The 19,719-nt window shown below is 41.4% G+C and overlaps 1 protein-coding gene across 1 annotated transcript in view; it reads right to left on the bottom strand.

Annotated features, from left to right (window-relative positions):
- The window catches only part of csmd3b (CUB and Sushi multiple domains 3b), a 325,003-nt gene that overhangs the window by 227,519 nt on the left and 77,765 nt on the right, over positions 1-19,719 (bottom strand). Inside the window, exon 2 of the mRNA XM_041956121.1 lies at positions 17,666-17,888. Within this exon, the coding sequence (XP_041812055.1) occupies positions 17,666-17,888 (223 nt within the window). The remainder of the gene's footprint in view (positions 1-17,665; positions 17,889-19,719) is intronic.

The raw sequence follows: 19,719 nt of genomic DNA, 5'->3' as shown, positions 1-19,719 counted from the left end.
GGAGTTCATACAGTGAAACTGCTGTTTTAAAAATGACTGTTGCTGCTCTATTAACAGCATTCAATTATATCTAGAATATAAACAAATTCTAATTCTGTTCTGAATTCATCATTTATTAAGAAGCAATTAGTTACTGATGGAAAAGAACCAACAAGAATATCGATAAAGAACTGAAACGGTAATGAGTATCAATAAGAGTAGAAGTATTGATAAATGCCTAACAGTACCCACCTCTGGGTGTAAAAGTGATGTGACGTGAAATAAAAAAACTGTGAAAGAACATAGAATAAAATATATTTGCCATATGTTAACAAAGACCAAAAGAGACCAAGGGCTTTCACTTTAATTATTTTTTCGAAGCATCCAGGTCAGCCTTCCTCTTATGCCTTAAGTTTCTTGCCGTCTCTGCTGGAAAGGGACACTTGGAGTCTCAGACCTCTCATGGTAGAGTCTGTAGACTATTAGTTAGGACTTCATTTAGTTCAGTATATAGATGTTATCAGATGTTTGTTTGAAATACCTTCTGCAGTTGACAATTGTGTTTCCCATTTGAGGAAGCGAGCATTAACTAGATGTTTTACAGTATTGTTATTCATAGAGTCACAGTTAAGGAAGGCTGTGCGTTAAATTGCCTTTTTTGTATTGTTTGTTTTTTGTTTTTGTTTTTTTACATAAGTTCACATTTGGCCATCAAATTTGAACTTTGGCCACCAGATTTAGGAGCTTAGTGGCCCATGGGGTCAGCTCTTAAAAACATTAGTGTCTACCCCTGCAGACTCAATATGTACACCCAATATAATGATACTGACATTCAAATTGTCATTTCATGGACATCATGATTGAGTTGAGAAGCATGACAGAACTGAAACTTAACATTACAAATGTGGAACTGCTATTGAGTCTCTGAATGCTGACAACCACAGATTAGTGACAGCAGTCATGGCTGAAAGTTCAGATCCATGTTATTTGTATAAAAGTGGCACACAGAGAAAGCAGACCACAGCGCTACTTGAAGTCACACACACAATGACACAATGTTCGTCATAAGCAATGATCAGCAGCATTGTACAGTAACACAGAGTCACAGACAGTCAGTAACCTGAATCTGCCCTGAATCTGAGCCTGTCGGGAAGTTTTATGGTTTTCTAACTTTTAGGTATGTTGGTGCAGGTTGACAGATGCTCTAAAGTCCAATGATCAAACGCACAGAATGCCAACAGGACGGCAGAGACTAACTCAAGATTCTACCATGACAGCATCTCATAGTCTTGACATACAAGAAAGTAGTCAAAAAGGAAAGCATACCCTGGGCTTCAGTTTCACATACTCAATACTTAATCAACTCGAAGTGATCCACCTTAAGTATCCAGAGAGTCACAGAAACTGTCTCTGCTTCTTGATGCGCTGCAAACTGCTACTAAGTCCATGAAATGTAGAGTCTGAGACTTTTAAAATAGTTGACAATCGATTTTCATGTTAAGTATTCTTCTCAATTAATACTTTTACAATTGCATAATGATTGTTGTTTCTCATTATGACTAACAAAAAAGACCAAAGGAACTGAAGTGAGGACATAAAAGCAGGGAAAGAAAGAGGGCTGGTCACCTTCCACCAGTCAAAGTAATCTGAGTGTTTGTGACAGGGACGGACAGTTAATACATTTGATCACTGCTAGCTACTGAAGCCTGGTCATCTTTCACGAGCAAACATATCCTTGACTTCTGCGGCTCATTTTCATTAACAAAATAAAGTAATTGCGACTGCTTGTGAATTCAGATTTTTCTCTGAGCAGATTTCTTTTAGTACTAGAGGGCTTTCATTCAAATCACAGCAACTATCAAGAGACTTTTACCTAATAGTTAATTTCTGGCTCAATGAATGCTATTAATTGAAATGACCTCCTGTCAACTGTCCTTGGGTCGTTGCCTAGAATCAAGACTACAAAACAAGAGGCTGAATAGCCGTGGAAAACAAAATAATGGGGGCCAAGTGATTAAAGCACATCAACTTTTTCTGCATTATTTGAGTCTCCTCGGCACTTTAACACAGAAAAAAACATAGAATCAGATATGTGAGTGTAAGAATTACAGAATATTACAGATGCACAAGCACAGACATACTAACACAAGGAGATTTAAATGAAGTTCACATTTAGGCCTCCAAAATTGAACTTTGGCCACTGAATGTGGGAGCTTATTGGCCAGTGGGGTGAAGTAGACTAAATATATATCCATCCAATATGATGATATTGACATCTAAATTATCATTTCATGGACATCTTGATTGAGTGGACGTGCACGACAAGGTGAAAACTGTTTCATTACAAATTAGGCGAGATCTGACAACCAAGTGAGAACACCGTCTCTAACATTTGTGCAGAAGTGGCGGCGGAGATAGAAAAGAGGTGCAGCAAACAGAAACAACGTTCCCACAGTGTGAATGAGTCACTGCTGCTGCGTCTCGCCGTTTGTGTTGTGTGACATGCTAAAGAGAGCAATTCCTCTGTCGTCCCACGTCAGCGTAGAGTACTGATGGGTTCAGTGTTCAAACTGCATGACTCACAATAGTGGAGCTTCAGAGTGCTTGTCGTCATATAATTAGAGAAGCATGTCTCTTGCTACCCACGCAGTTCATTACTGAACTTCAGCAGGACGGTGGGTGGCTACGAGACTCCAGCAAGACGATGTTGTCTCAGCAAACCTATAAAAAGTTGCTCTCACAGAAATAACGAAGAGTACTTATTTTATCACTGACAGCCATATGTTTGAAGTTCTGACGTTTTTTGTTTTTTTTTAACAAGTTTCAAGGGCCATGAAAGTCTAAACGCTGATTAACACATCAACTTCAGGAAGGGAAAGAAGCATTTCAGGAGCAAAGACGCCGTATAGTGTTTTTCAGAGAGTCCATTCGTGGCTGAGGTGAATCATCTGTTTGAGGATACTAACTCAAAGGAAACAGCGCTGCACAGATCAGCTGATGCCACTCCAGAGACAGAAACAAGCAAAACATCACCAGGGGATAACGAGAAATGGCAAGAACTGTTCTGCACAAGAAGAAAAAAACAGCCATCATAGTAGAAATCTGATGTTCTTGCCCAAACAGTGGACGGGAAAGAATCCCAAAGCTCCAAATTCTCTAGAAGGCAACATCTGATGCAGAGGCCAGTTCAGTGAGCAGAAAGAGACCGAAAAATAACTTTTTCTTTTAATCCTTGTTCTCTTTTTTTGCTTGCCCCTCCTCCCTAGTCCTCCAACATTACCCCTTTCCAGTTTTCTCCTTTCCTCTTCTTCCCTCAAGTCATCGCAGTCTGGCCTCCTTCCCTCGCACCATCCCTTTCTGTTTTCCTCTTCATCCCTCCCTCTGCCTTTGTCTCCCTCTCTTTAATCTGTATGTATTGCCAGCCAGTGTCTCCATTCGTCCCTCCGGGGGCAGTGGGCCAGCTCTGTGGCTGATCATAGTGATCCCTCCCTGAGGAACAGTCTGCCTGACACCTGGGTGACTGCCCTGGAGGAGCCGCGCGTGTGTGTCTGTGAGTGTGTGTGTGTGTGTGTGTGTGTATGTGTGTGTGTGTGTATGTGTGTGTCAAGGGGCTAATGGGCAGCTTGAGGGGATTACCAGCTTAGCCACTGGGATTACTGGAACTTCTCACACACACGCACACACGCGCACATGCACGCAAGCCCGCACACATGCACACACACACACACACACACACACACACACACACACACACACACACACACACACACACACACACGCAAGCAGGACTGTCAATATTACCAGACAGGAGAGTCAGCCAAGGTATATTGGCCGACTTGCTTCACCACCCTGGTTCTCATTAGCTTGCTACCCAAAACAAACAGGGTTAAGAAGATCCAGCCATGACCAGGGCTAAGTGGGTCTCACCAGGGCCAAGCACAACTCAACAGGTTTAGTGCAGTGGATCAAAGACCATTCATTCCGAGTATCAATGATCCAATTTGAAACTGAGAAGAGCAAAAGGCCTAATGTAAGTCAACAGTTTAATGTCGCAAATATATGCACAAACTCAGAGAGTAATGTAGCCACTGTCAGTGAAACCCAGACATACACTGACGCTGTACGACACGAAAATGTTTGTTGACCTCTGATGCTGAAACAGTGCCCAAAGAAGTGCCTACGTGCTGTTGCTTTAATCACAAAGGCACATCTTGCTGTTGCCAAGAAAACTCCTGAGCATTTTTTTTTTTTTGGAAAGCATTACTTCTTACCACACACACTCACAATTGCCTTGTTTATTGCTACACTCAGATTTGCAATGACAAGCTAAAGGTATAACAAGTGCCAGCTGCCTGAAGTTTTGTGTGTGCCCTGCTCATATTGTGTAAAATCACCTATGAAATTTTACGAACTGAGAACTGTTCTCATCTTTGTCCTTCCAAGTAAGTAGCTATTCTGCCAACAAATAGCTTAGTTAGCAGTCTTGCAAAAATGTACCAAAATTCTACTAACAAGGCTGTAATGAGAGTTAAAGTTCACTGAACTTGGAAACTACCATGTTTTAGAGCTTTAAACAGCATCTCACAACTTTGAGATGGCTTGAAATATTATATTCTGAATTTAGTATATTATTGCAGCCAGAAGACAAACCTGGAGGGGGTCATGCATGTAAGATAAGGCTCAGTAAAACATAAAGAAGTTGAAATGGAAGCTTCTGAAGTATTAGTTTTGCCTTCATCAAGCCCTGATCAGTAGTTAGTGTTTAAATTCGCTCACTGTAATAGATAGGTTAGTGCACATGATGTGAAACAGCACCCGCTTTCTCTCATAAGACTCAACGGACCACTCATAGAAAAAAAATCAATTTCCACCAGCCCCAGGTGTATTAACTGCACGCAGACATAATCGCGACTGTGGCCACAATATGATACAATGAACAGGAGCTCCAAAGACTCGAGAGAGATATATCACCAGGGGATTTGACTCCTGAATATTGTACTGCACTGTTAACGTCATTGTAATGATTATAATTATAATCTGTGGCAGGCTGAGCTGAAAAGAAGAGAGCTGGTTATCGGTACTAAATTAATGACATTTATAGGAAGAATTGAGAGAGAAACAGATGGGGTGGGGAGTGGGGGGTCGAATTAATATCGTGAAAAGAGAGACACAGAAGGGACAGACATTAAGAAAAGAAGAGATGAAAGAGTGAATTACAATCACTGAGAAAAAGCAGGCATCGACTGAGACGGATTGTGAGAAAGAGAGATGATACCAGCGACTGTATATCAAGACAGGAATGATAATGAAGCGAAAGCTTAATTTCAGAGATAGAGTGATTGAGAGAAAGTAAAAGTGAGAAAAAAGAGAAATTATGTAATTCAAAGAAAAGGAATTATGACGGATGAGCTAAATCCATCAGTAAAATGATATTTCAATGAACACATAACACCCTCCTTTCTCTCCGTCTTCCCTCCTTTGTGTCTCTGTAAACTTAGACATTAAAAAAGCTACAAAAAGAAAGGATAATTAGCGGAGTATTGTACTGGAGTCTCTGATGCTTTAACGCCATCCCTGTGGAGCCACAAATGTAAAGCCATGTGCCCTTTTCACAACACTGTATTCACACTGAATCGAAACACCGCTCATTTCTTAAACGGCTTTGCTGGTTCCAATGAAAGCGTCCCTCCATGACACACAAATACACTCACGCCGACAGCGTGCAGGGATCTTTTAGACCAAACTAGACACCTGATGGACAGCCACTGTGCCAAAATGCTGCAAGAAAGCTGTTCAGACAAGATGTATTTGTTTTTTGAAAGTTAATTCTTGTCCAGCACTGTTGGGCTGTACCGTTCATGCATATCCTAACAATTTTCCACTATGTTAATTTACAAGAATATCTAACAAGGGATGTGTAATCTCATTTTTGTGTACAAGCTGTATGCACACAATCATTTAAATGTATTTACTTTATGTTATTCATGAACATTGCCATTACAGCCTCCTGTACAAAGCCCTTGGCAGTTGAGGTCGTGCTGTGTTATCACAGCAGTCACTTTTTATTTTTAAGCCATTGCATCTTTAATTCCTCAACAAAATCACTAAGACAGATTCTGTGCATTGGCAAATAAAACGTAATTCTGATTTTGGAGCATGAAAACGCTGGTCTGAGCTTCAGACACAGGAGCATGCAGGGAGAAAGGCCTTTAAAACAAAGCCACAGAAAGAGAAAGTGTTCTTTTTCTCTTCCTTCCTGTCTTTTTAACCTGAGCAAAGCTATTTGGATCTTCTAACGCACACACATACACACACACACGTCTGACCCCCTACAGGGCAGAACTGATGCAGGAAGAGATGAAATACCACTACCTCAGGGGTAAACACACCTCGGTTCACACTCACAAAAACCGCTCACTCACTCACGCACACACATATACATCTACATATACACCTCTCGCTTTCTTCCACCCCAAAAAAGTGCGCTCAATTCCGCTCAGGAATATTGTCCCAACATCAAAGACCATATTTGCTTATTTTCACACCAATCACACACTGCCGTTTCCCATGGCCTTTGTGTTTGTACGTGTTTTCTTTTTGCGCATTTGTGTAGTAGGTGCATGTCTATCTGTATGTGTGTGTGAGTGCGTATTCATAAGGTTGTGTGTAAGTTTCGTTTTGTGACTGTCTGTGCATGTTTCGGATGTGTGCAGGGGGCTGTGGGTGTGACCTAGCCAGGTGTAAAATTGGTGCTGTAGAGGATTGCAGATACTAACTGGGTCAGGGCAGGAACAGAAAAGAGGGAATAAACTAGCCAGTGGTATACGGCAACCCAACAGAAGCAGAACAGATTTAACAGATGCTGCCTTTTGTGACATACAGCAATGGGTTTCTTCTGATATACTGTGGCTACCAGGCAGTTTCATTCATGTCATTACAGAATTAAGCACGTTGACTGGTTTAAATACTGGTTTCCATTTAACATTAACAACTAGCCATGCAAAATATACAGCAGGTGGTTATGATGTATCCAACTAAAATCAAACGGTGTTTTCAGTAGTTAAGACTACAATGGTTGCAGACTCACTGCAAAATGTTTGTTTGTGGCGAGGTTCACATGTTACTGACATCTAACACAAATGTGACCTTGTGTCAGATCAGGATGTGGATGTAAAGATCAGCTCTAACTGTAGCCATATTTGACTTGACGCATCTGAGAGCTAGTTGTGATCAGACGGCCAAATCACACTGGAAACCAGTGCAACCGACGCTCTGGATTCAAGATGCAACTTGTTTCACAAACCAAATCACTTCTAGCTCACCTGCTGCATTGCTGTCTCAAAGCAGTTCACAACATTTGCCTGTGAGCAGTTATTAAGTGTTTTATGTGCAAAAGAGGGAAACAGATTGTTCCACTCTCACTCGCACACGCACACGCACACACACACACACACACACACACACACACAGAAGCTGCATGCAAACTTCAACAAATAGCTGTAACACCCCAGACAGACAGCCTTAATAGCTTCAAATTAGGGTTGCAACCTTGAATCAGCTACAGAGGCAGGATTTGCAAATCATAGCCTGAAAAGTCTGTGCAGGCTCTTCTGCACATATTTAAAGGCTTTTTTAAAGAAATTCACACACATCTGATTTAAAGCTGCATGGTGATCTCCCTCTCCTCTCCTCTCCAACAGAGTATAACATGAATACTGTACCCATGCTGCCGGGCATTACAATATGTAAACATTATAAATAATTTGCATTATGCACATTTTGATCCATATTCTATACATCAGCACTATTTATAGTTTGCCAGGAAAGCTCCTCTGCTGTTGCTATATTGGTTACCTGAGCATCTGTACTTGCTTCTGGTGCTTACCCTGTTCGCTCATCCATTTTCCCCCTCCTCTTCCTCCGCCTCCCCACATTAGGACTTCCATCCTCTATTTCTCATCTGCTATTCTCCAGTCTTTCCCTCCCTCACATCTGGAGTCATAGTCACAGAGGTTATGGTTAAAAAGAATGGAATATGAGTTATGATAACCAAAAGAATCAGAATATATTTTTTGATTTTCTAAGAGAGCTAACACATTCCAAAATAGTCGAAAAAGATGCTACCTTTGGTGTTACAGTCCATCGGCAATATAAAAGGTTGAAGCAGTCAAAAAAGACAAAATTTGGCAATATAATCTTTTCAAGATCACAGCAGTCATGAAAGGAGTCTTGTCCAGTTTCATCATGCAGATGCTATTTGGTAACTTTCAACATGCTCAATTTGCTTGTTTAACGGCCGTGTGCATTATGATGTCGGATTCATTTTGGAAGCTTGACAGGGTGACATAGAGCATAAAAGTATGTAAAGCCAAATGTGCTGGAGTCAGTCTAGTGTCCAGTCAGTCCAGAGAGGCATTACTTAAAATGCCATTTCATAGACTGATTAACTATGTTAGGATGTGTTTATTTTTGGGTGGTTGGTACTCATGGGTATTAAAAAAATCAGGATAACAACTTTATACACAACAGTGATTTCAGACCTGCGCAAAGCATCCGGAGTGTGGCAGCATTGATATGCCACACCCAATCAACACTGTCCCAAAGAGTTGTGAGGATCCACAGATGGTCAATCTGATAACCATTAAACACACACCATAGAAGACGGTGAGGTAAGACATGCATGATACTCAAATCCCACTGCACTGTGCCTCTTTGTCCAGAGTGAAGCAACGGAGAGCAGCCGCTGCCACGGCCCTCGGCCCTCTCCCCTCTCCCACAGTCCTGCTTTCCTCCCCCGTAACCTCAGTCACTCACTCACTGACCTGCCTAAAGACAGATGCCCCCGGCTCAGCTCCTCCACCAGCCCCGGGACTTCCAGCTTACTCTCACATTTCCGAGCTGCCGCGGTGACACCTGACAAAATAAGCTTCCAGGCTTCCACTGTTTTCCCCAAACCTCAGTCACCTCTTCTTCTCCCTCTACAACTGACACACAGAATATATCTCTTGTTGTTTTTGTGCTCACGTCTTGACAACATTTACCAAATAAGTCACATTATACCACCAAGAATCAGACAGGCACATATATATATATATATATATTACACTGGCAACTTATAAAATTAGACCTTCAGATTCAGATAGCCTGCAGGCTACCAGATAATAGCTAACATAGAAATAGTTAGCTACATGCAATAGCAGTAGCAGTTAGCTGTTAAGTTTCAACAGTTAGCTTCTAAATGCTAACTTTTTTATTGACACATTAACACAAACATTAGGTCTCTTTTTTGATAATTATACTTACAAGAGATATTTTGTACAAACTGAAAGCTCCAGTCATCCTCCCTCTAGACAGGCTAATGGTGTTTGTTAATTACATTAACAAGGTTAACAGGTGTCAAACCTTTATGCTGCATTCAAGGGAACTCAAAAAAAAAGTTCTCTACAATTTGCAAATAATGATTTTACTTAAAAAAGTAAAAAAATAGAAATGAAATATCCGCTTACCTTCTTTGAGTTTAGATGTATTTTGTAGAGGTCATTTAGTGTTAGTAATAGCTAAGTATTTACAATATGTACTACAAAAAGACCAGTAACACTAAGTTCAAGTCCATCTGTGCTTTTTGCCCAGACATTGTAACTACATTTCTAATGATTAGAGTCTAAGATTATGCAGCATGACCCCAGTCAGACTGTTGACATGCCTCTGCACAAACCTAGTTTACTCCAGTAAGTGAATTAAAAACAGATTTGCTTGCACAAAATAAATATAGCCACAGGACGGAATGGACAGATTGACAGATTGCACTTATTAAATATTCATATAGTGACCTGACACAACTTCAGTAACTGTTTTTAGGAGCCTGACTTTGCAGTTTCTCGCTGTCAAAACATAAACTTGCATCTCAAGTGTAAAGACAGTAGTAAAATGGAGCCTATAGGGAACGAGTTTGACTGCTAGAACACCAGAAAGTCTGCACTTAGGATGTTCCCACTGCACATGAACACAGCATTAATGCTGCATTAGAATGAGAAGGGCTCACACAAGAAAAGGGGAGGAAAGGTGTCGAAAAAAGCAACATTAATAGAGTTAATTATTTCAATTTCACAAATCTGACAAATCTGACAATCTGACAAATCAGAGACTGACAAACTATATAACGATGACAGAGTTAATCATGAGAATTAGGGTCTGTATACAGTAACATCATGGTGATCCAGCATCAATTTGCATCTAACCACAATTATCACCATTAGTTTCACAACAATCCTTGAGGCCATGCCCCTCACTTTACTAAACCTTACATACATGAATCCCGCGTGTGCCCTGGATGTGTGAAATGATTTCCTTTCCTCATGCTGTCTTGATTTTGTTTTTTAACAGAAATGTGGGTTGCTGCAAATACCCCCTTATCAAAGCAAGTCCCCCTGGTTATGCATTTTTAAATAGGACCAGATTTTCAGGTCTGGATGGGAAGGTTTGTGTTATTCACAAAAGAGTCTAAATGCAGTGTTTCAGTAAGTGGTGCATTCAAAGTCTTTGAATTGCTCTCAATTATTCTTCTGAGACACTCCCTTGTTTCGTGTGAATTGATTCATCATACTCCAAAACCCCATTATGACTTTTACTTCAGAATTCTGTGACCTACTTTCTGTTGCAATTACCAAAAACGATGCCTTTTGATTTTATTTTGCATGTTGATGGAAATGACAAATTAGCGTTTGAGCTTTTGTCAAAGCTTTCAGAAACACGCAGCGAGTCACACACACCACTGGGATCAAGTCCTCAATCTGGTCAGTTCCCATTTCAATCCTGACTGTCTGTGTACCGTTTCTCTCATCGTTTAGTATTTGCATTTCATCCATCTATCCGTCCCTGCCCCCAAAACTCTGAGACACTCTTGCGCTCACACATTATTAATTCTCAGACAGCTGTTAAATCCTCTGAAGTCTACTTGTTGTCCCACTCACGTCTCCCACTCCAACAATTTATGTGCCGCGACCATACCAGGCTTTCACATTTACTATGACAAAACATGGGTGAGTGACAGGAAGCCAGTCACGTCACATGGCAGCTTGTGACACGGGGAGACATCGACCGCAGCTAAACAGAGTGGCAGGTTGAAAAGCAACTGAGGGGACAGGTAAAGCTGAATAATGGTGAACTTTATGCAAATGTTTAACAAACCAGTCAAACAAAGTTCGTCGTCTGTCAGTCTTACAAGAAATTAATAAACTACGACTCTACTTAAACTGCATTGATTAGCCAGCGCATTGAAATCAATCAGTCCTGTGCTGTAAGGTTATTTAAGTATTCATTAAGGCTGTTATAATAATAACTACCTTGACATCCGTATGGGTAGCTTTGTTAAGCACCTGCCATATTATCAGTAATTGAAAAACTGAACTGGCATTTCTATTAAATGAAAAAAGGAATAAACCAAAGGATAACCATAAGCTGAAGAGCCAGCGACATAATGTGACAAATAGCCAATGATCGCAATTAACAGAATTAATTTCAAAATGTCACACTGTCTGTTTAAGGGTCTCTCAGGATAAATCAAGCACATCTCAGGAGGCTCCAATATAACTTCATATTATTACATTCGCTTTGTCTGCCTCTTAACTCTTCCTCTCTATCACCCGTTTTCCTGTTTTCTTCCTCATTTCTCTGTCTTCGCTGTTAATAGGTGTGTTAACGAGCTCTCTGGTATCACGGTTATGGATGGTTTATTGGGTTATCCAGGCAGCCATAAAAGCAAAGAGGGTTCATCCTGAAACTGGCGTAAACTGGGATGTCAACGATGCACAATGTGTCCATCCATCCTTGCACAGATGTTTGCAATTCATTTTCCTTACCTTAATGTGGTAAATTTGTTATTATTATTATTTAACATGAAAAAAATTGTCAGTCTGTGAAATCAAAACAATCAATAGGTGGAAATAATAAACACCACGCTGTAGACGACGAGCTTGCTACAGTTAATAGGTGACAAATGCCCAGGAAACACAATCACTACTCAGATCACTGAGGTATTTCAAGGGCCTGCTTAGAAAACTAAGTGATGAAAAGGATTTTGTTTAGGTTGGGAAAGATTATTGTTATGGTGAAAAGGCCTCCAGTCTCGTGGGTTAGGGTCTTTTGACAATGGATGTAAATCTTGATTTGGAAAAATTATCCAAGATGGACATAATGCAGGCTGAGCTGTGTTTAAATGAGGTTAATATTTCTTGTGTGAGTAGTTTAAAAAGAAAATCCAAACAGACTGTCCGTCTTTTTCCTCTGGCTCCTGCTTCATTTCTCCTTTGTTAATGTTTCCTAATGAAGGCAGGTTGGACCAGTCTTATACAATAGCGATTATAAGATCAACAAAGACCACAATCAGTTTATGCGGTTTAATGAGGAAAATATGTTTCATTAAATGGTTTAATCACACTAATCAAAACATTTTATCAATTTAATTAAGAAAACTCTCCCAGGGAGAGCTAGAGTGGAAATTATTGGTACAGTTACACATTTATTAGCTCATATTTCTTCCAAATATTCCCAACTTTGCGGCTGCGGTGCCACATGGGGTACCTTTCTTTTTGGAAAGAATAAACTGAAACAATATTGCCAATTTAAAGACAGCTTGAAATAAGAGTTTTAGAAAAAAAATATGTTTTTTTCAAAGCTTTTGGGGGACACAGAAATGCCATTAAGCCTGCTTTGACCCAGTTGTCACTGGCCAAAAAGCAAAACTAGAAAAACTAGAATGGCATGAAATTTGTAATTTAAGGTCCAATGCAATATTAATGTGTTTTGAATGTTGGGGTCACTCTCTCTCACTCTCTCTCTCTGTCTCTCTCTCTCTGTGTGTGTGTGTGTGTGTGCATCCTGCATCTACAGGCAGAGAGAGTCTGAACAAGACCAGCTCCATTCATCTTATCTGTTTATTGCACCAACATTATGAAGAGGGTGGACAGGTGAGACGAGATCCACCCAAAGTTCAAAACACTGTGTGTCACAGTCAGCAGCTCCAACCAGGACCAATAAATAATCTGTGGGGGGGCTGAGAGGAGCTGTTATCTCACTCTGCTGGAGTCTGTGTGTAACATGAAAGTCAGGTATTAATATGATTCATCCATTTGCCGGAAGAACGTTTCAGACAAGCGTCTGTTTTCTGTGCTGTCAACGGGGAGAGGTGGAACGCAGCTCTCGAACACGTAGAAATAAAGGGAGGTGCCCTTGCCTCGTTCTGAAAACCCACCATTGGAAAATCACTTTTAAATCTTGATTAATGTGCATGTGGTGAAGCTCATAAATAGAGTTAAGCCTGATTTGAGGACAAGCAGCGTCACCTTGAGGATTGGCTTTTTAAAAACCGTCATCGTTGGCCGTGCAGTTTCCACACACGCAGTTTTGGACATTCTGCCTCTGAGTTTGAGTCGTGTTTGTTGTGCTGCAATTCAAACATCCCTCAAAAGAAAACACGAGACATTTATGACACAAAAAAAGAGCGAGAGAGAGGGGATTGGTGTGTGTGTGGTGTGTACTGTGTGTGTGTGCATAACCATGTTGTGTTTGTGTGATCCATGTTAATCACTCTCTCCATAATTACCATTTTCTTGTTAATGGATCGGACCTTTTAATCACCATTTTGCCCTGTGTCCATGGCGTGTGTGTGTGTGTGTGCACGTCTGTGTGTGTGTGTGTGTGTGTGCACGCCTGTGTGTGTGCACGCCTGTGTGTGTGTCTGTGAGTGTGCGAGTGAAGGAGAGAATGAGACGGCAGAGGTAATTTGGCTTAACTAGCGGGGCGACTGTAACTATGCAGACCATAAATCTTCCTCACACACAGACGTGAGTGTGCACACACTCACTCACTCACTCACACACACACACACACACACACACACACACACACACACACACACAACATATGCACGTGAATGCATGCACGCACACACTCACACAGCACATCCTTTCCTGTTATCTCAGATAAGCAGGAAATCCTAATCAACCAATAAGAGCATAGAGGGTATCTTTCACTTTCCCTCTCCTCCTCTGGTTGTTCTCCCTCTCTTTTTCCTGGCAGAATAACATAAAAAGCAGGAAAATCTCATCGTCACCCTGTTCTATTCTACCCTATTGCACCCTTGTTTAATTAACTCTCTATGAGCGCTAAAAGCCATCGGATTGTCCAAGAAAGGTTGATTATTGCAGCTGGCTGATTAGAAATGATGCCCGCTGAACCAAAGGAACATGGTTCATTCCCCGTGGCGAGAGAATTGCTTTTCAGAAACTGATCAAGTATCAAGCGGACTCATTTAATATCTCCATGATCCACTTCCTTTTTCCTCAGCTGAAACAAACCATATTTCTTTGCCTAGCACCACGCCGGTGGTAGTTGCTTCATGCACGCCTGATGTAATTAAAGAAATCCATTTCTAACTTTAGCCAGAACCCAATCGACAGTGGGAGCTCCTGCCTGCTGTCAAAATGCAATTCAGGCTAAAAAAAAAAAAATCTCTTGAGGTGACAGTGAAAAGTCAGGCTGTAATCTTGCTGGTGGGACTACAACATTTTTATGCAATCTTTCTGTTGTGTTTGTGCTTTTTTTGTTCCAGTGTTTTTGTTCCTGGACAAAACTGGCTATGAGTGACGCAGAGATTATGTAATTTCTTGATAACATTAAATGTTTGCCACCAAAAAGGCAACAATCACAGCTAGTTCCTGAAAAAAAAAGGTTGAAAGGTACATCACCCTGTTTAAACTGAGAACAAATCAGCGAGAACAGCAGGGACAGAAACACAAACACAGAAACCTCTCATGTGAAATAACCAAAAGGAAACAGAGCAGCGGCTGTGTAACCGGCGGCCGGCGGGCCACGTCCGGCCCGTCAAAGCTTCCCATCCGGCCTGCAGAGCATTGATGAATTCATAAAATGTGAGGAGGAAAAAACCAGGGCTGCCAACACTCACCCACTGACCGCGACACTCTCGTCATTGACGCTTTTCACAAGCTCTCACACTGCACGTCTATTTTCACATGCGGTGAAAGCAGTGTCCCTGCCTCTCCTCTGGCACCGCTCAGGCAGGCAGGAGGGATAGTGAGTTACCATGATTACAGGACGCTCTTCCTCGCTGTCACTCAGAGACTTTTTCGCCATTGCCAATAATAGGTTGTTAAGTTAGTATGTCTGTGCAAAAATCATGGCTCTAATTAAAAAAGGTCCACAGATACCCTACTTAGGTTTGGTCTCTTTATTAAGGCTGTGATGTCTGGAGGTTGGCAACTTGGCATGATCAACCTACATACGCATCATTAACTTGACATGATTACTATTAACCTGATCCCTGAGGTGGGTGATGTCACAGGAGGCCTCTTCATACTGCATCTCCCTCCAAACTAAACTGAAAATGTAGTCCCTCTCACTCCCGCCTGCCTGCACGGTGCAGAGGAGAGACACCGCCGCCAGAACAGGCGATGACTGTGAAGAGTCGTGGCTGCCCATGCGCTAACAGCTTCCCCTTTTCATGCAGTTAACAGTTCTAAATTTATTTTTCACTGAGTGACAAAGTGGACGTGTGACGCGAGAGTGTGTGAAAAGTGTCAACTGTGTGAGTATCATGGTCAATACGTGAGAGATGGCGGCCCCGGGGGACTCACAACGACAAGCAGAACATCTCAAAAAAGAAAACGAAGAAAATGGGTTTAATAAACTCGGTGGAGATCTGAGAGCATCTAGAGTATCCAGAGAGTCAAGTGAATATGGATTCCCCATGTCTTTTAGGTGTCTGTTCACACTGATACGGGCTAATAAAATAACATTCATTTTATTACTTGTTAATTAGGCCAACATATAGGTTTTAATGCATATTTTATTTTCAAGCTTTTAGAAAAATTCTGGCCCTTAGACAAATCCAGTTGACTGAGACAAAAGGTTGTCACGGCCCAGCAGAAGAACAAAGGTGGCAGCCGAGTTACGCGTTAGCGCTGGCACGTGACCTGCAAATGAACTCGTCTGTGGGAAACCACGCTGGTGTCCTGGGGCACAGAGTTGCCACCTTTTTTTCCTGTTTTTGTTGCATGGATCTGTTCCATAAGAAGAGCTTCCTCCGTTGGTTTGTGCATCCCTCATCCAGCTGGCCAAGTGTGGTGTGTGTAGAAAGTGCTGTTGCCTTGAAGAGAAGCCACCGGAGGAGCCTCTTGTGTGACTCTGCTTGGTCTCAGGTTGGATATTCTTGATTCCAAGAATTAGTTCCAGATGGATGCTCACGTCCGCAGCATCCAAAATGAAATCAAGAGCTCATTCACGGCTAGTTTCTCATATCTGTTGCTTCACCAGAATGTGAGCGAGACGGCAAAGACTGATCGAAGGATCAAATACATATCAGTAACGAGTCATGTTGCGACTGGACAGAAATATCGTCCTTGTTCCGTAGTTAACACAAACATATTGGTTGTAATGTTTGATTTCTATCGGGAATGAGAAGAAATTGTTGCACAGCTGAAAGTGTTTGCTTCTTCTTCCTAAAGCTTTCTGATTTGACTGATTTTATATAAGCAGTAAACAGGCAAAAACATGCCCTTTTCAAACACGTCTTCACCTGAATGAAGTTCAAGATCAAGAGTATGGGAGAGGTCTTTTTACTCTGGAGCAACTCGTTCGACTACACCTGTCAAAACTTCCGTGTCGACCTAATCACCATCAGTGTTTAGCCATGAGAAAATCAAACCTCTCAACAGACAGCACTCTCACATTTCACCTAATTTGATAACTTAATAATAATTTACTGGCAGGGTTAAAAGAACACGTCAAATGTGAATAGAGCCACATTCAGATGCTATTAGGCACTCATGACTGGCTGATAAAATCATAAGGTTAGGAGAGTTTAACAGCTTATCTGAAATGAGGTTATTGCTGGACATTGTGGGTTTTTTTTTTGGTTTGTTTCAGTTTGAGCTCAATGAAACAGTTCAGTAACTAAAGGGGAACCAGAGTGTCAGTGACTGAGTCTTGACAATCTGTGTGCTACAGCAGGACAGCACCCTGTTGCTATACAGTCTCATTTGTTCCGCTGCAATAGAATTATAGTGCATCCAGCCCAGCACAGATAACATCTTGTCGCTATTTGTTAAACAAGCATTTACGTTGTCAGGAACAAAATGTGCTTTCCAAATTATGTATTCATACATCTCAAAGTATGAGATTCATCCACTTCTGCACTTTTCCCGATCTAATATTTGATCATCTAAACACATTACAGCTCATTACAGCTCATCGGTAGCTGGCAAAAACACAGAGGAGTACCTTTTCATAGCTTCGGCTTAAAGAAGTGAAAACTGGCTGCACATCAATGGTGACCTATTAATAAACAATGGGCTATATGCCATAACAGGTGTTTGTGCTGTGTTTGCCGTGCTGCTTTTTCACGGAGATTAGAGGGCGTTGAACACAAATGGGCCTAATTTGCTGTGAAAGTAGTCTAAATAAAGTGTGTAAAATACCATTTTAATTTGTCTTACTTCCCTGTCTACTACCATTACACACTGACTTAGCAAAAAATAAACAAAAAACCCAGAAAACTTATACCTTGTCTGTGCCAGTTTTTCAAAGTTGCGTGATTTTTTCAAAATCTGCAAAAAAAATATTTAAAAGAAAAAAAAGATAGCATGAAAAAAAAAAAAAACCCTGGTCCTACCTGGTCCTGAAGTTAGCAGGATGTGGGTGTCCATCATACAAGGACAGGAAGTCATATTCTTCTTCGATGGCAAATGATAAGAACATGAGCTGGATTCTACTTCCTTCCTCCCCGACAATGACCCAGGTGCAGTTCGCCCCGTTGGGGTAGCCATAGGGAAAGCCGGGCGATTCTATACTGCCGTTTCGGCCTTTTAGGGTACCGCCACATGTGTAGATGAAACCTGAAGGAGAGAAAAGAGAGACCATTTCATTTATCATAGCATAGTTTTATTTATTCTTACAAGGAGAAAACAAAATGCTGGCAAACAACAGCTGCTATGTTGTAGACAAGAGGATAGAGAGAGAAAAGAGCACAGCAACAACAGCGCCGGCAATGAGAGAATATTAAAATGACGCATCCTCGTGTGTCTGTGTGTCTTTGTGAGACAAAGGGATACTTTGATTGCATGTGTGCAAGTGCATGTACGTGTGTTTCTCTCTGCATGTAGTTAGCGTTAGTCAGCGTGGGTCTAGCAGCGTGCGCTCTGTTCGAGAACTGGCTGAGTTTTAGTTTTGACAGACACTGAGCAACAACTGCACAGTGTGCTCATACAATCAGAACACACAAACAGGGACACAAAGGCGCACACACATGCACAGTACAAGTATTATCTTTACACAACTTTTGTTTTAATAAATGGAGTGAATGGCGTTGACCTATTGGCCCAGTCCAACCTCGGTGGTTCACTATTCATTATTTCTATTACAGATAACAGTGATAAAAACTGCAGTCTGGTACTGAAGCAGATGACTGCTTTCCATCAATGCAGGAATGTACCACAAGCCAGCATCTTCTACATCCTGGTTCTTTGATGCTGACCTATGATTACATATTATTGGAGTATATTGGGATATAAGCTGTAGCTAGCACCAAAACTGTTGAACCAAGCATTTGTCAGCAAGTCTACTCCATGAATTTGTAGTGCTGCTGGGAACATAATCTTTTCGCTCCCCACAGCGAGGGCACAGGGTAGGGTCTGTTTCAGAGCAGCACCCCAGGAGCCGGTATTCGCTTTCAGCATGGGGTGTTTGAACCCAGGTCCCCTGACTGAAGGGAAAGTCAGTTGCCACAGAGCTATCGTTCCACCTGACTTAACAGGTGAAATCAATAAGCGACCGGAGCATTCTCTTGGATTCACTCTGTGCACCTCTGAAAGATCAAAAGCTGGCTATCTCTTTGTCTTGGCTAAGCTGCTACCCTCACGTCAAAATGCATGACAACAGTAGGTCTGACTTGGCCCGCTTTAACAATGCCTTTAAACATGACTCAGCGATTTATAAGTGAAGGCCATAAGCATCTGCATACATCTACACTCGTGTCTGGTCGGATGGGAAAGAAGAGATGACGCAAAACCCTTACACACATGATGTAACATCAAGGACAGTTAATGATTTCTTCAGGGAGGGAGAGGATAAATACCACTAGATCTTAATGAGCTACTGTAGGCTCTCCATTACGGCTCTATGTATGCGGTGGGAGGCTGGTAGTGGAGGAAGAGGAGACAAGGAAAGACGAGGAGAGAAGTAGACGCATGATTAACAACAAAATCAACCGCAGCAGGCATTGTGTTGACTCTCTGCACAGGATAGCAGCCCAAAACATGCAGCCAAGCAATGATGAAAGAGACGATTTTCAATAACGGAACACCTCAGAGTGCATTATCAAGTCTAGATCCCACGGCCACGTTTAAAATGATCATACATCGCCTAAAGGTTGTTAACCTCTGTCTAGTTTAGATTCACCTCTGAGTTGAGTGATTATAAAGCATGACGTATTATTTTCTATGATGATACTGCAGTGCATACCTCCTTAATAACAAGGTTAAAATGGTTAATGAGCTGTTAATGGATCTTTTAAAGTTCCAAATGTAAGATATTAACAGACAGTAGGACAGTAAGTATTTTCTATGGCTATGTTAGAACTGTATAATATCATATTCTTAAAGGACTGTTGGATAAGAGGGCGGTGTAGAATTTGTCTTTATCAGTTGCACTTCACTTTTACAGGCTTCT

Source organism: Chelmon rostratus, chromosome 16, assembly GCF_017976325.1.
Source record: "Chelmon rostratus isolate fCheRos1 chromosome 16, fCheRos1.pri, whole genome shotgun sequence".
NCBI classification, from domain to species: domain Eukaryota; kingdom Metazoa; phylum Chordata; class Actinopteri; order Chaetodontiformes; family Chaetodontidae; genus Chelmon; species Chelmon rostratus.
This window is presented reverse-complemented; position numbering and strand designations above follow the sequence as displayed.